General features: G+C 37.6%; 1 protein-coding gene and 1 long non-coding RNA gene across 2 annotated transcripts in view; one reads left to right on the plus strand and one right to left on the minus strand.

Moving 5' to 3' along the window:
- prpf6 (PRP6 pre-mRNA processing factor 6 homolog (S. cerevisiae)) overlaps nt 1-17,024 on the minus strand; it is a 64,447-nt gene that overhangs the window by 11,780 nt on the left and 35,643 nt on the right. Inside the window, exons 14-19 of the mRNA XM_028811678.2 lie at nt 16,410-16,548; nt 13,559-13,678; nt 8,976-9,152; nt 5,863-5,996; nt 4,113-4,204; nt 2,301-2,415 (exon numbers count right to left, since the gene is read on the minus strand). Coding sequence (XP_028667511.1) covers nt 2,301-2,415; nt 4,113-4,204; nt 5,863-5,996; nt 8,976-9,152; nt 13,559-13,678; nt 16,410-16,548 — 777 coding nt within the window. The remainder of the gene's footprint in view (nt 1-2,300; nt 2,416-4,112; nt 4,205-5,862; nt 5,997-8,975; nt 9,153-13,558; nt 13,679-16,409; nt 16,549-17,024) is intronic.
- Nucleotides 1-17,024, plus strand: part of LOC127529421 (uncharacterized) — a 155,209-nt gene that overhangs the window by 10,760 nt on the left and 127,425 nt on the right. The gene's annotated exons all lie outside the window — the stretch shown is intronic.

The raw sequence follows: 17,024 nt of genomic DNA on the forward strand, positions 1-17,024 counted from the left end.
ATGGTCTGCCTGGATTGCTTCATTGGCCGTGGCAGTTTGTGTGTGAGGCTCTGTGCTCACGGAAGTACATAAGGGGAGAAAGTCCAAACAGAAAAGGGAGAGGAAAATGAGCAATTTAGAAGGTTAGAATCAGCCATTACAGAGGAATTGAGGCATGCGGTCAGGGCCCCGTGGAGGAATGAGCAATCATTGCTTCATGGGCATATTAATTCCCTGCTGAACAGATGAGGGGCAGCAGGGAATGACAGAGAATCTCCCTAAGGATCCAGAAGACCCAACATTTGGGCATGTGGAACACAGGAGAGCTGGTTTGTAGCGGCACGGCAGACACGCTAACAGAGGCAGTCATGTCTAAAGCCTTAGGTGGAAGGAACCACAGCTGCTTATGTCTCCGCCAACTGTGAGAGGTGAGTCAGTGGGTCAATGGTAAGATACATGTTGGGCTGAAGGAATGAAAACAGAGAGAGGATAGAGGTAAAATAAATGAGGAGAGACAGGACCATGATGGGCAGGACGACAGGTGATTCAGCAGAGAAACAGAGGAGGAAGGGTGCAGCACAGAGGCCCAAATTTATAGATTTTATGATAGAAAGCCTGACTTTGTTTTACCTTTGATTTTTAACTTACTTATTGCATTTTGACCTTCACTTTGGACACTGGCTTTCTTGTTTAATGAATATGTGGATTTTTTTATTTATTGAATGAAAAAGCACTGCAGTTTCTGACTGCTTGATTTGATTCCTTTTAATAAAAGTACCTGCACTTGCTGACTGGGTGTACCCTCATTTGCCAAGGCCCATCCCTTGGTAATGTTACAGGCGATGGGGGTTCAAAAGGCTCCCAATATGGTTTCGGGAGAGTGAAGCCAACCCACTTCATCACAGCCAGTAAAATCACTTTAAGAGAGGCGCAAAAAACTAAATTAAACAAAAAATCAATTAAAAGGACAGGTTCAATTATGGAACATACTCTTGACCCCCTGGAGGTACTAGCAAAGGATAGACTTCAAACAAAACTGAGTTTCATTATGAACACTGATGCACATCCTTTCTCTGACGCACTAAAAAACTGAGTACTTTCACCCAACAAATTATTCAGGAGAAGTGCATCAAGAAATGCTACTGGGGCTATTTTATACAAATGGCAGTATGTCTGCATAAAGCCTCACTGTGACTGGAACTGCCATGTCAGAAGTTTTTCTTTCTTTACATTTGTTTATTTATTGAGCTCCTGTAAAACACCAAATTTCTCAGAGTGACAAAAAAAGTTCTGTCTAAACTATTTATAACTCACAAATGTCAAATAAAAACATTATCAATAATAAGTTCTCTCTACAAAAAAATAAGCTTTAACAACCCAGCTGTTGAAAAACTGCTGGCATACGAGGTGAGACACAAAAATAATTGGATTGGTAAAAAATATATATATTTATTGATGAATTACAGCATTCTAAACATTGTCACCTTCTATATACTCCCCCTCCTGATCTCTACACCGCTCCATATCTATCTTCCATTGATTGAAACAGTGCTGGAAATCTTCTTGCTTGAGGTTCTTCAACAGGCTTTCCATTTCTGTCTTCACTTCATCCATTGAAGAAAAATGTGTTCCCTGCAGGTCACTTTTAATTTTCGGGAACAAGTAAAAATCACAGGGAGCTAAATCGGGTGAATAGGGAGGATGATCGAGGACAGGAATGTTTTTGTCAGTCAAAAACTGCGTTATAGAAAAAGCAGTACAATCATTTCAAACAATCTAATTCACCGTTTTGATGTTTTCATCTATCCTTGATGAGTGTAGGCGACCTGGGTGTTGAACGTCTTCCACATTTTCTTGTCCTTTCTTGTAACGTTTGTGCCACTCAAAAACTTGTGTGCGAGACAAACTGTTATCACTGTATACTGTTTTTATCATTTCATAAGTTACTGTGGCCATTTTGTTCAATTTCGTGAGAAATTTGATGTTGATTAGCTGTTCAATTTATTTCACCCGACATTATAGAGGCAACTCGTGTAGCAATTGCTGTGCAAATACTGGCTGGGCTATTCACTGGCCATGTAGGAGGGGATATAGTTCTATGATTCAAGTTCGGCCGACCTCCAGATGGTTTTCCAGGAAAGCCCCAAGGTCAGTCCGGTTATTTTTGTGTCTCACCTCGTGTATGAGTGATGAGATCTATATTATAAACTGTTAGTAATAAAACAAAAACGTAAAAAATATTTAATGTGTCAAGTGGTATATGCTTGTGACAATCACTCCCCTGTAAACCATGGTAAAAATAATAAAAAAAAAAAACATACTTTGCTACAGCTAACAAAACATGTGGATCATGTTCACATTTCTTCAAGGCATCCACACTCTTAGTTTTTCTTTGAGGCCTAGCTTCAAGGAAAATAGCTTCAGACCAAAGAATTCCTATCAATTAAAAAGGAGAGAAAAATAATACATTAATATCACCTGGAGTTATTTTCATATAATATATAGAACATTAGATATGTAATTTTAATAAGGTATAATATTAAGTATGTTTTAGCAGTTAATTAAGTTTTAAAATGATGTCAAATAATTATTAACTTATCCCGGTCTGATTATTGTCCAGTTTTGTCCAGAATTGCCTGATTTTCCCTGTCTGCTTTGAAGAAGTAAACTCCAAATGGAAAACAAACTAAATAATTTGCATATGGACTAAAACTAATTTATGGATGCTCTTCAACTCGAAGTATACACCACATCAATTGGCTTTACGCAAAAATCATCCAACAGAAGAACAAAAACAAAAAACAAAAGAACAACTTTTATAAACTAAGCATAAAATTAGACTTTTTTTTAAACTTTGAGATATGAAATGCAATAATAAACTATTCTCATAAGCTGTATGGTATTCATCTAAAACTGCTTTTAACTTTATAGCTAAATAATATGTATATGCAAACACATCCTAGACTGTGACCTTGGTTTGGGGGTTTGGTGTGCCTCAATGATTCTTATAAATATGTTGGGTTACCCATTAAATATTTGTCTAAGTGGAGGGGAAAATAAAGAAAAAAAAGCCTTGCACAGAATAGTGATACAACGGCCCACATCACTAGACAAGTATGCAAGTGGAGATCACCAGTCGGAACCTGGTGGTCAAAGGTTGGAGAGCATCCAGTTTGGCAACCAAAGTATTACATCTTTACCACTTTCAGACAATACCGCCCCTCTTGAGTTCAGACTGAGTGCCCACTGGAATGTCTGGATGAAAACTGTCCCCTACAAATCTGATGTCATAACCTTCTTTCATAAAAAAGTAGCTTATTCTCTTCAGGCAAGGTTGGAGGAGAAGTTGCTTTGCAAAAATAAACTTGGCCATGGCAGCTCAGTGTATTGCTACTATGATCCTCATCAGAATAAGCACATGATGATAATGATATATAGAGAGAAAATAGAAGCGATTTAAGATAAATAACTTTTTCAATCTACTTACTCAGTAATTACAAAAAGAATATGGTTTTACTAACTACAAATATTACAAATAAAGAAACGGTATTAAAGTTCTGGTGCCAAAATATTTTGCTGAAAATATTACACTCTTGAAATTGTAGTACTAGGGTGTTGTACCGTGTTAGCCATTATGAATGTAGAGAAAAGCCAAGCAAAATGACACCTTTTATTGGCTAACTAAAAAGATTACAATATGCAAGCTTTCGAGGCAACTCAGGCCCCTTCTTCAGGCAAGATGTAAACATCTTAAATTTACATCTTGCCTGAAGAAGGGGCCTGAGTTGCCTCGAAAGCTTGCATATTGTAATATTTTTAGTTAGCCAATAAAAGGTGTCATTTTGCTTGGCTTTTCTCTACTCTTGAAATTGTAAACACATCTCCTTCTTTATTAACAAAGATATTACTTTCTGGAGTGCTAGATGTATTTTCTTAATATATATACATAATGAATGAATTTGAACCCCAGCATAAACCAATTTTTTAGTTTAAGTGTGTAAGCTAATATTTTAAATGTTATTTTTGGATGTTACTTCTTTATTTATAATAATAAGGGCTGAGAAGAATACAGTGTAAAAGATAAGCATTTTAAATACCTATTATGTATGCATTTAGAACTGGAACATACAAACCTGAGTTGGGGCATTTTTGAAGTGCCCTAGCCATTAGGGTATTTGAAATGTTTTTGAGGCCAGCTCTGTATTCCAACCTTACTGACTCAAGCCTGCAAAAAACAAAGTCAAAGTATTTAAGCACAGACCAAAGTACAAAATCGACTTCCATAATTATAAAATGTAATTAACATACATATATTGTTCAAATAGGTCAAACAGTCAGAAGATCAGGAAGAACAGTGAGAACAACATGAGCCCTACTCCTCAGAAAAGAAAGAAACACGCTTGGATTTCTTTCTTTATAAAAAGGGATAACTGGCAATGAAAATGAACCCAAATTCCATTTGTTGATCTCTGGAAGGACTGTATGTTGAACTGGTAAATATGAAACACATTAATATACACAAAATAAGACACTCTGAAATCAACCAAAAGTCACAATAGATACTTTATAGTGGGATGCGCAAAGCTTCCAAAGAAAAGCTAACACACTCAACAACAGATATATAAAAAAAATTAAAAATAGGTCAATTTTTCTGCATTTTACTCAATTCTGTACTATTTCCAAATATACAAAATCCAGAATTTATATATGCTGCATCAAAGTGAAATAACAAAAATTTAACATAAGAACAACTGTTTTCTAGACTGAGTTAATAATAATAATAAATTTTATTTTAACTTGCTTAATGCCACTGATATTATTGTGGGAGTTTGAGCCTATGCTTTCTACCAGTAATTAACTGTTTTTGAATAAAATGTTACTCGTGTGCCAGAAATGTTAACCGGAAAAAATCCTTGGATTTTCCAAGATTACCTTCAGTCTCCAATGTGCTTGTTGATAATATATTCATAATATAGTATGCATTTTTTCTAAGCCAAAATTTTACAATCTTTCATCAGAAGACTATGTATGCCACACAAATCAGATCTCACAAACTGAATGACCATGGGCAAAATCATATACAAATGGATGGGCAGATCTTTCTGTTGTCTTGTGTATGTATGTATGAATGTATGTATGTATAGATACTTTATTAATCCCCAAGGGGAAATTCACATACTCCAGCAGCAGCATACTGATAAAAACAATATTAATTAAAGAGTGATAAAAACACAGTGCAAATTAAAAAGTGCAAGGTGGAGAGTGTGAGGCAGGTATAACAGTCAATAACATTGTATAATGTTAACGTTTAACCCCCCAATCCCCCTTCCCAGTGGAATGATCTCCTCAGTCTGTCAGTGGAGCGGGACAGTGACAGCAGTCTGTCGCTGAAGCCGCTCCTCTGTCTGGAGAGGATACTGTTCAGTGGAGGCAGTGGATTCTCCATGATTGACAGGAGCCTGCTCAGCGCCCATCGCTCTGCCACGGATGTCAAACTGTCCAGCTCCGTGCCTACAATAGAGCCTGCCTTCCTCATCAGTTTGTCCAGGCGTGAGGCGTCCCTCTTCTTTATGCTGCCTCCCCAGCACACCACCGCGTAGAAGAGGGCACTCGCCACAACCATTTGATAGAACATCTGCAGCATCTTATTGCAGATGTTGAAGGACGCCAGACTTCTAAGGAAGTATAGTCGGCTCTGTCCTCTCTTGCATATCTCTAGGGAGATGCAGCTCGGCAAGATATTTTAATTACAACAATCCACTATAAATATAATCTCTTGGAAAATGCTACCATATAAAATACATTTTAAGAACCAAAATAAGTAAGCAGATGTTAATAATATGTCAAACATAAGGACACAAATATTGCTAAATATGCACACACCAAAGCTCGGGAGCTTCTTGGTTTTTCAGACGTGATTTTTCCAAGATAGCTCTGGCTCTAGTTAACTGGCCTGCTTTCTCCTCCAGTTGAGATAGCAACAGCCACAGAGGTATGGACTGAGGGCATTTCTTCAACTAAAATAAAAGAAAAAAATGCATTTTATTCTAATTGTTTACATCAGACAAACATATGGTAATTATTATTCCAGCTGAGTAATATACACAATAAAAGTAGTCAACCAAACTAGAAAATACACTGATGACTAAAACCCTAATTAACTGATTGCTTGATTGACTGATGATAGAGAACTAACATCATAATTGAAAAGATCACTAAATAAATGCTTAGCATGTAAAAGAACCAGGTCAATGTATATTGTTTTCCCCAAAACATTTCCATTTTTGTCCCATAAAGTGAAAAAAAAAAATTTTTGCTGCATGCAAAAATACTCTTTCAATGTAAAAAAAACAAAAAAACCTTTTAACCTTTGGCAGTAGTTTTTAACTCCTAAAAAGGTGTAAATACTGTATGTGTTTTTATGATTGGAGAGAAAGCTGTGTTGAGTCATATACTGTGCTGCCTCATGATGATCTTGAAGGCAGAATTAAGACTCAGTTAATCAACAATTGACAAATAGTAAAATATAAAAAATGCAAAAAGGCCCAATTGCCCAGTGTGAGAAAAGCTCAGTAAAAGTCTGAAAAAAAGAAGATTTAAACTGCATAAATCTAAAAATTACAAATTCAACAGCTTGTTTGCATAATATAAATCAATCCAAGTGACTGAATCAATTTTATTTATTAACTCATTTATTACTTTGGGGTGGTCTAAAAATACTAAAAAATGGAATAATGGAATTGTAGGCATGAAAAATTAAGAGATATAGTCTCCGCTTTATAGCCCTGACTCTAAAGTGGTGCTAAAATTTATGTAGGAAGCTACTGAACACCTAACATGACATGAGCACAATAAGGGGAATTCTGAACATTATGTACTCTAGGTCTAAAAGGTACAAGGGGTTAGCCTGTACACACATTTTAGACTGAATTGTGAAGACTTATTTTAGATTGAATAGTGACGATTTTTAAAAGCAAGGGAGATTTTGGAATACAAAGTGTTATGAGTGAGAAGTCAACTGCCCATATTTCACCTACTTGCAAAGATTTGTTGAAGACTTAAGACATATAACTCTCATGGGGAAACAGACAGAGAGAGAGAGCATTATATAGAGTTAAAACAATCTTGGGGGTTTGGAGTCACTCTACTAATAGTACTATGTACTTTTTAAATTTGGTTTTAATAATGATCAGCTATAAATCTATGGAATACAATTTGTGCCACAATGAAATTACAAAATTATTCTAATGGCTATTATAAAATAAATCATCACATCATCACAAAAGTACAGCTACTATATATATGGAACAATATATTGTGAGAAAAGCATTAATTAAATAAAAATCATGAAGTATTATTAAAAGTTAATTATGGAACATAATGTTAATTTTATTTGGCTTATAATATTACCTTACATTAAATTATTGCAGATTTTACGTCCTTTCTGAACGGCACATTTCTGATTGACTCTTTTAATGCCAGCGCTATTCCATTTCAGAATATCTCTTTTTATGCTGGTTACATCATTTGTCAGTCAATCAAGACCAATGGGCTGAAATTGTTCCTTTTGGTTTTTGCTTTGCTGTCAATTACTGTTACCTTATTGGAGGCTAGCAATAATCTTAAACTGGAGCCAATAAGAGCTGCTAAAGTTAGTTTTGCAGATGACAGATATAGTAACAGTTTAACATAACATAACTGTAACCCAGCAATGTGTGTGCTTATGAAATCACAATAAATTGTGCATTTAAAGCCTAAATACCTAATTACACATTCTCGCTATTACAATCCATGGGAAATGCTTGGTAAAAGAAGACATGCTGCCGGTACATCTGATTGCCTCTTCAAAATGTCCTTCTGGCTCTCTCTTTAACTCTCACTAATTCAGCAAGAAAGGCATACAGCTCCTTCATAGGGGTTATCTATCCATCCTGTGAAAGTTTCTATGTATCGTCTTAAATGTTCTCAAGGCTTGTGGAATGTAGAGATTCTAATGGGTTACTTTCACTGAAGCATTTAGCCCTGTAAATGTGAAGAGAAGTCTCAACCACAATATGATGGTGTTTGGGAATGTTCAAAAGTTATCTTCAAAATATTCATTCTGATGAAGACATGCTCAGTAGTTTAAGATTAATTGAGCAGCTTGTCCGCACAAAAGGTCATTTGCATTAATGTGTGCCTATGTGGTTTCCCAATGGGCCCTTTCTATATAGACAAAATGCTCAATTAGTCTTAAATTGCTAACAACTTCTTCACCCCTGTCAATATTTTGGACAGCACTGCTTTGTCTGAGCATTTTCAATATATCATCATTTCATCTCAAATTGGCATCATGTGTTAAATGATCTATTTCTATTCAAACTACCCACCTCAACTTTTGACTAACTATGCAAGTTCACCAGTTGGAATGCAAGTAATGTTAAAGATCTTTGGCAGCCTACCATCAGGAAAAAGTAATGGGACAGTGAAGGATTAACCAATAGGAACAGATTCGTCCAAGTGGTCTTTGTCTTGATTGACAAATGACAAAATTGTCATGAAAAGAGGCATTCTGAGATAAACAGTGGTGATATTTAAGGTCCATTCAGAAATGAAAATTAGCACCGGTATTTCATAATAATTAGACAACTTTTCATAATTTATTGACTCATTCATATATACTGCTGTACTTTTGCATGTGACTATTATTAGGAAGTTATTTATTTCATTTTGGTGCAAATGGTATTCCATATAAATCAGAGCAAATTGTGAAAATAATACAATAGACTTTCACAGTAGCTTGACTTCAATAACACAGCACTCAAATTTAATTGACTTGTAGATGACTTTTTTAATATAATGCTAGACTGTATACATTTGAATACAATCATTCATCGCATGATGTTGACAATGAAACAACTATTGAAATGAAATAAGGAAATCTATTAAAAAATGTCATGCTGCGCTAACCACAATAAAGGTGTGTTCTTCGTAATAATTTTTTGAGTGAAACATACCCCTTGGTTATAAGCTTCTCGAGCTCTGTCAGCATTTTCAGTTTGCTCTTCGATTTGTCCTCGCATCATCCATAGTTTGGGAAAATCTTCATAATGTTTCAAAGCTTCAGCACAAAGGTCCAAGGCAGCTTCAATATTACCCAGAACCCATTCCAATTTTACAGACTTCATAAACACCTAAAAGATTATAATATAATCTGATATAACTGCAAGCCAAAATATTAGTTAAGGAAATATGATTAAAAGCAAACACAGTAGACTTCATCCCTCTTCTTGCACTATAAGCAGGGTGAGGTAACCATATTTTCCATTTTCATTTACCAACATGATACTAGCATTTATGGTGTACCTAAATGTTTAACTTTGGCATTCACTCTAAGCTGACTTTTTGTCGGCATGCTCATTTTCCACTTGTCTAAAAAGTCTTTGTGATAGCAGATTATTTTTTATAATTATAGTGCTATACAAAAATCTTTATCCCTGTCATAATATCCTCTGATTTTGCTAATTTTAGTCTATGGATGGCCTCAGACCCTTAGTTAAAGTTCAATATTACAGAAAGGGAACCTTTAATGAATGGTTTCTAAATCATTGCTTTTTTTTTTTTTTTTTTAACTCAAGAAACAAGGTTATCCAACATCCCTCTCAACCATATTTGGCTGCAGCACTGGTAACAGCAATAATTGCCAACTAAAGGCAATAAACTATTTTGATTTCAGTCTTTCTCATTGCTGTTGAATTATTAGCCATTTTTCGTCGTAGAGTTACTTTAATTCAGACTAACAGGTATATCTGCAAACCTTAACTTCTCATTTCAGGTCCTGGCACAGCATCTCTATTGGTTTTAAGTCGAGTCTTTAACTAGGCCACTTCTAAACTTTAATTTAGTTTCTTCTAAGCCATTCAATTGTAGACTTGCATTTGTGTTTGGGTTACGGTCTTGCTGCATAACCCAATTATACTTGTGCAGATGACCAGACATTCTCCTTAACAATATTCTGGAAATGTTCCTTCAATAATAGCAAGTCTTCCAAGTCATGAGAAAGCAAAGCAACAACACATCTTCACACTGCCATCCCTATGTTGCACTGCAGATATGTTGTTCTTACTACACAACACTGTCTCAGCTTTACAACAGACAGAGGGACCAATGTCATCCAAAGACCTCTACTTTTGACTAATCTGTCCATAGAATATTACTCCAAAAGGCCTGAAGATCATTCTGGTTTTGTTTGTACACTCAAAATAAGCACTGATGTCACCCTTGGAATGAAGAAGTTTTCTGTTTACCACTCTGCAGTTTATCCCATTTTTACTTAGTCCCTTTCTTATTATTGAATCATGAATACTGAACTTGGTTATGGTTACAGAGACCAGTAGTCCTCTGGATGTTTTTCTTGGATCCACTGTGACTTCTTGAATGAATCATTTCTGTGCCCTTGTAGGTAATGTTGGCAAGCCAACCTTTCCTGGGAAGGTTCAACTCTTGTTTCAAATGCTCTTTATCTAGGAATGGCTCTCACTGTGGCGTGGTGGAGTCTCATAGCCTTAGAAATGGCTCTCTCACCCTTTTTTCATTGGTAAATTTCAAATGCTTTTTTCCCCTCTTTTCTCTTCTGAAATTTCCTTTAATCAAGGCAGTGTTCTTCTAGAAACCTTGTTGTGACTACATGGTAAGGTTGTCATTGTCCATATTACTAACCGAGAATGCTAAACCGGATGATGGACGCAGGCACATCCGGCCATGGGCCGTAGCTGCAAAAAGACGTACTGCGCAGGCGCAAAAAGAGTCCGCGAGAGTCGGCTGAGGAGCCGAGAAAGGCGGACAAAAGAGGGCGAGAGAGGCGGATGAGGGGCCGCGAGAGGCGCAGGCGCAAAAAGAGTCCGCGAGAGTCGGAGAAAGGCGGAGAAAAGAGGGCGACAAAGGCGGATGAGGGGCCGCGAGTGGCGGACAAGACCACAGAAAAAAGGAGTGAGCACATACAAAAAGGAGAAATGAGGCGCAAAGTCAAACGCAGGAAAAGCACGAAACACATTGCACACGAAACTAGACCCGAAAAAAAAAAAAAAAAAAAAAAAAAAAGAGGCTCGCGCACAACAGCAAGGCACCCCCCCCCCCACAGGCACCGGACGGGACACACACCAAGAGGGGGATTCAACAAGCCCATGGAACACAAAAAAAAGAACACAAAACCACCCCACAGACCCTACAAGCGAGGGACGGGACACACACAAAGAGGGGGATTCAACAAGACACAGGAACACAAAAAGAAAGAAGACGCTCGCGCAACAACAATCCTCAACAATCCCCCCCCACCCACATCCATAAGAAGTCACACCCAAAGCCACATATTCTAAAGTGAACGTCAGCACCTTCACACTAGACAGCATAGGTGTCAGCATTGGTGGATCTCCTTACAATAAAGCACTATTAACCGTTCAACTGCAGAAAAGGAAACATATTAACAGTGACTGCGACCCTCCTTATTACTTATCCATATTTCGGATGCTGAGAAAGAAACAAGTCATGAATACACGGTCACGGGTACAAAACGAAAAGGAAAGGATAACAGGAACAAACACACGAACACGAAAGAAACAACAAAATAGACGGCTATGCAGCATAGGTGGATCTCATTACAATAAGACACTATTAACCGTTCAACCGCAGAAAAGTCTCCATATTAACAGTGAGTGCAATACTCCTTATTACTTATCCATATTTCTAAAAGAAAAAATGTCTCGACTCCAAAAACGCAAAGCTCAACTAAAGCTTCTAACTAACGATGTACCTAAAAGTAAAAACTTTATGAACTGCGTTAGATCCTACAATAGTTCATTTGCTTTTAGTAAATATCAAGCCACCAAAAGGCAATGGCCCATACAGCTTTCCCATATGTGCACAAATACTGCATCGCATTGGAACAGTGCACCCTGAAACAAATCAACAACGCAAATATGCACAAATCTACATCCTGGATCCACATGACGCAAACGTATCAATCAAAGTGCTGCATCGCAACAGGCACGGATTCAAAACGAAACACCTCCCGTCTCAGACATACGTTAACGGCAAGGAAGGCTACAACGGGCGTCTCACACAGCACAGGCAAATCGATTACAGCTCCAAAACAACACGTCCCAAATACTACATATGCAACAACGCGCCTCTCAAACGGCACAAGCAAAACATACACTGGGAAAATTCATTCGGATTAATAAATGTCATTTGCAATCATTGTCATTCAGTTCACTTCCCTGAAGAAACAACTGGCAATACAAGTAATACATTTAGACGTTGTTGTCAAAAGGGTCAAATTAGACTGCCTTCTTTACATTCATATACTGAATATCTACAGAAGATTCTAACTGACGATGTACCTGAAAGTGAAATCTTTATCAACTGCATTAGATCCTACAAATCGGTATCCACTATGAACATTAACGGTGGCACTGCACGTGACATCCGTCTTCAAAAAATGTTGTTTATTGATGAATGTACAATGGCATGAAGTCACTTACTCAACACCATTCATAAACTTCTACAAACGTTTATGAATAATAATATTCGATTTGGAGGAAAGGTACTTTTATGAGGAGGAGATTTTAAACAGTGATTAGCTATTCTTCCAGATGCCATGCACTCAGCTATTGTTCAGTGCACCTTAAAATACGCAGACAATTGGCATTGCTTTCAAAAGATACAGTTAGTAAAAAAGATACGATGTCCAGAACCAGATCATAACAATTGCTTATTACAACTGAGAGATGGTACACTCACCAATACAGATGGACTTCAGCCACATATTATTACAATTCCTCAAGCCTTTATCTGCGACGACTTAGTTACAGAGAGATTTGGAACAGCAATCTCATTAGACCAAATGCCCCTTTTAACACAACGCACTATATTATGTCCAAAAAATATTAATGTGGAAAACATAAATACCCAAGTCATTCCATTACTTCCTGGAGAGACACAACTCTTTCTAAGCTCTGACAAAGTTGACTCTGATCACGATAATGACCATCTTCATTGACCTTACAAGTTCTGACCTGGAATTACCTTTTACACTTAAACGGCGTGTACAAAGAAATTTTCCAATAAACCTTTACACTGTGCCACACACTTTATTCTTTGCTTTCTATTTGCATCATCTACACCGTCACACTATTCTATATCTCATTCATACATCACGCTCTTTGTCATTCCCAACACCAGGGGTTGGCGAGCGAAGCGAGCAGGGGGCGGAGCCCCCTAGTCTGTAAGATTGTGATTGTTGTTGTGAGGATTAGATTCAACAAGGCTGTCTACAATCAGCTGACTGAACACTGTCAGAATGACGTTATTAGTTACCAATTAACTCTGGTCAGCTGTCTGAGTGAATAACTAAGGGGGTAATTATCTTTACACATGGGCAATACAAGTGCTGGATAACTTAATGGGCAACTCAAAGAAGGGAAATGACTCAGTCTTATCATCGGAACCTTAATGCTCTGCTTTCCATCAAACTTCAAGTAGCATGTTAATAAAAATTATAACTCTAAATTTAAGATTTTTTTTTATTATTGGATGAACATACCCTTGCAGTCGGTGCACTACTTCTAGCTTTGGCCAGAAGTCTTCGAGCCCTTTCATATTCGTTGTTCTCAGACTCTAGCTTCACAGCAGCCAGCCAGATTTCCTCACTGTTTGGATTGGCCTATAAGACACCAAGGCAGAAAACTTAAAATCAAAAGTAAGAAGCATACTGTCTAAAACATTGAACATCATGAGTCCAATGTTATCTCCACAAGGACAAGAAAAAAGTTTAAAATACAAACATAATATAAAAAAAAAATGTACATATACACAAGGCTGATGTTTGACTAATGTAGGTAGGTACATTCCAGAAAAATTCACATAACATAAATTGTACCATGTTGTATTTCGATATCATCCTAACATAACCATGTCTATGTAATATGCACAACAGAATACACTGAGATAAAAGGGAGCTCTGAGATTCCAAGTATAAAGTTCATTGTCTTATTCTATTACATCTTACACTTAATATGGAGTCAAAATAGTCCAGCAGTAATTCTGAAGTTGCATAGATAGTTTCATTTCAAAATACCAAGAACTTTTCTATGTAAGTAACAGGTTATGTTAGTCAAGTGTAACTTATCCCAAGGGTAGACTGTGCATTTTAAAAACAATGGGAATATAAAATGTGTTTTTCAAAAAGTAAACATTAGAAAACAATCAACACTTCATTCATTTTTTCACTACAACAAAATTAAAAGATTGTTTACACACATAATATGCAAAGATCTTTTGTTTACACATAATAAAGTGTTGTTTGTTTAGTTGCTCTTCTTTATATATACTAATCTATTAAATTTAAATTAGTTCACCATACTCTCCCTAAAACAATTTCCAACTAGTACTGCCAATTATCCTGATGAATTATTGTAAAAATAACAGTGTAGTTTGCAGACTTTTGCATATATTACATATATAAACAGTAGGTGTTCAAAATATGGTGAAATAAGTGTTGGAAATCCAAACATGCAATTCACTGAAATACTGTTTAGCTTTAATATTGGATTCAGCGACACAACAGACGTCAAATATAAAGGACAGTAAATGTTAACTGCCAAAACAATCTTTCATGTAACTATCATCTCTTAGAAACTTCAAATCAAATCAAATGACCTGGAAAAATCAACTAACTCCTCTTTCAGACCTAAAATTATTTATTTAATGGAGTAATCTGACAGTATAATTAAAATGGAATTTAGTTGCAAGCCAACAAGCAACTCTGTCATGGCTGTAACCCATCAATTGCCAATTAATCTACAGGCAGTCCCCGGGTTAAGTACAAGAATGGGACTATAGGTTTGTTCTTAAGTTGAATTTGTATGTAAGTCAGAACAGGTACATTATTTTAACAAATGCTATTGTTGACCGATTGTAACCAAGTGCTCTGTCAATGAATGATGGAGTTTCAACTCTCTGACCTTTTTATTATTTCTACTTTATTTTCCATGGTGATGGTTTTTCTCTTCTTTACTGTATCACCAGCACTTGCATCAGATTTATGTTTCAAAGACATTGTTGAAGGGTGAAGACAAAAGGTTAAGATGAGGTCTTCTGCACAGCACTGTACAAGCTATCACAGCAGGAAGGCAACCCTTGTCTGCACGTCTGGTGTACTGACGAGAGACAACTTTATGCTATGTACATAACAGAACAAACAGGCTTGCTATTTAGAATGAATGGGGGTGGTATAGGGTAGTTCACTATTCGCCTACCACACAGTAACCTCCACTTGCATACAGTATGCTGCCTGCAGCGTCCACCCACCAAGAACAAACAGGGTGCGGCCAAAGGCGGGTAGTGAATCGCCCACCACCGTCCCCATTTAACAGGCAGCCACCTGAGGCACACTACAATGCTGCCCTCCGCTGCCCCATTCACCCTCAATGGCCTCTGTTCAGTCACAACCAGGTCACCGCTTAAGGCATCACCAGCCGCCCACTGAGAACGAACGGGGCAGCTGTTCAAGAGACACTGCGAGACTATGTGGTGGACAGGCAGTGAAACACCCCCCTCTGCCCCATCCATCCTCCGTCCAGTCAGGAGCAGTAGCTGTGTTGGCATGGTGGGTGGGCAGCGAACAGCCCCATCAAGCCTCCGTTCTGCACACAAGCGGTTGCTATAGCTCCGGTGACTATGGACCACGGGTCACCGCTTGCCGCGCACCCAGTCGCCCAATGAGAATAAATGGGGTGCAGCACTCACTGTCCCATTCATCAACCAGAGCCGGACACCACACTGCGCGAGCAGTGAACCCCCCCCCACCCCAAACCAACAGCCACTGCTTGCAGCGTCCCTAGGCTGAAGATGACGGAGTTGCAGTTACTGAGGAGCCTGCATCATGTCCCCCAGACACATGAAGGAGCAGCTGCGGCCCTGTTTGTAAGTCGTATGTCGGTAACTTGGGGACTACCTGTATTTTCCAAGTCTACTCTATCCAAGGCAATGCTGCAATTTTTGTTCAAAAAATAAATCCAGATTTAATAGAAAGATGGCTTTCTTGATTTCAAGCTTTTTGATGGTACAAATAATGTGAACTGCAAAAAAATTTGTTTCATTTTGATATATAGCTTGAGTGTTCTCCAAAAAGAAACGGTACTGGCCAAAAAATATTTTCCAGTCCTTCATGCTGAAAGGCTTTCACAAGCGAAAGAAACAAATGGATACAGAACATAAAATACTTTTTTTTCTATGATTAAATAATCTCTATCTGTATTGTGGATGAAACTTCAATCACAATATCCTTGTGGTTGAACAGCAGTAACACAGTAAAACAAAATCTTTGCCTTTATAATACAGGGTAAAAAAAAAAAAAAACATTATCTGATTAAGACAGAACACTTTATGCTCACCTGAAAAGCCAGAGCAAGAATGCTTCTAGCTGCAGGTACATCTCCAGCAAGCCACTTTGATTTTGCTCCCATAAGCCACAGAACCTCAGCTTTTGGACAATGTGCAACTGCTCTTTGTAGCAATGCTTCTAAAGACTCCCTAAAAAATATTCACATCTCAAATGATTAAACTGCATAGTGTAAAATGTGTAAAATGTTATAATGGTTCAATCTAAAAGTATTTAAAAAATACATATTGCTTAATAATACAAAGTTACTGAAAAGAAAACAAATACAGTGGAACCTTGGTTCACGAACGTCTCGGAACACGTACAACTCGGTTTACGACCAAAAAGTTTACCAAACTTTTGCTTCGGTTCACGACCACACACTTGGTATACGAACAAGCCAGGTTCCCTTTCGGTTTGTACATGTTCAGTCTCTCCCTGTGCATTTCCTGTGCAGCGAGCAAGAGAGAGAGCGAGGGAGCGCGACACACACACACACAGCGAGAGAGAGGCAGCGGGACAGACAGAGACAAACACACAGGCGCTCCAGGCTCACAAAAGAGAGACGCACGTACACACACACACACACACACAAGCACGGGAGAGAAAGAGGCGCGCGCACACACAC

This window comes from Erpetoichthys calabaricus, chromosome 10, assembly GCF_900747795.2.
Source record: "Erpetoichthys calabaricus chromosome 10, fErpCal1.3, whole genome shotgun sequence".
Classification (NCBI taxonomy): domain Eukaryota; kingdom Metazoa; phylum Chordata; class Cladistia; order Polypteriformes; family Polypteridae; genus Erpetoichthys; species Erpetoichthys calabaricus.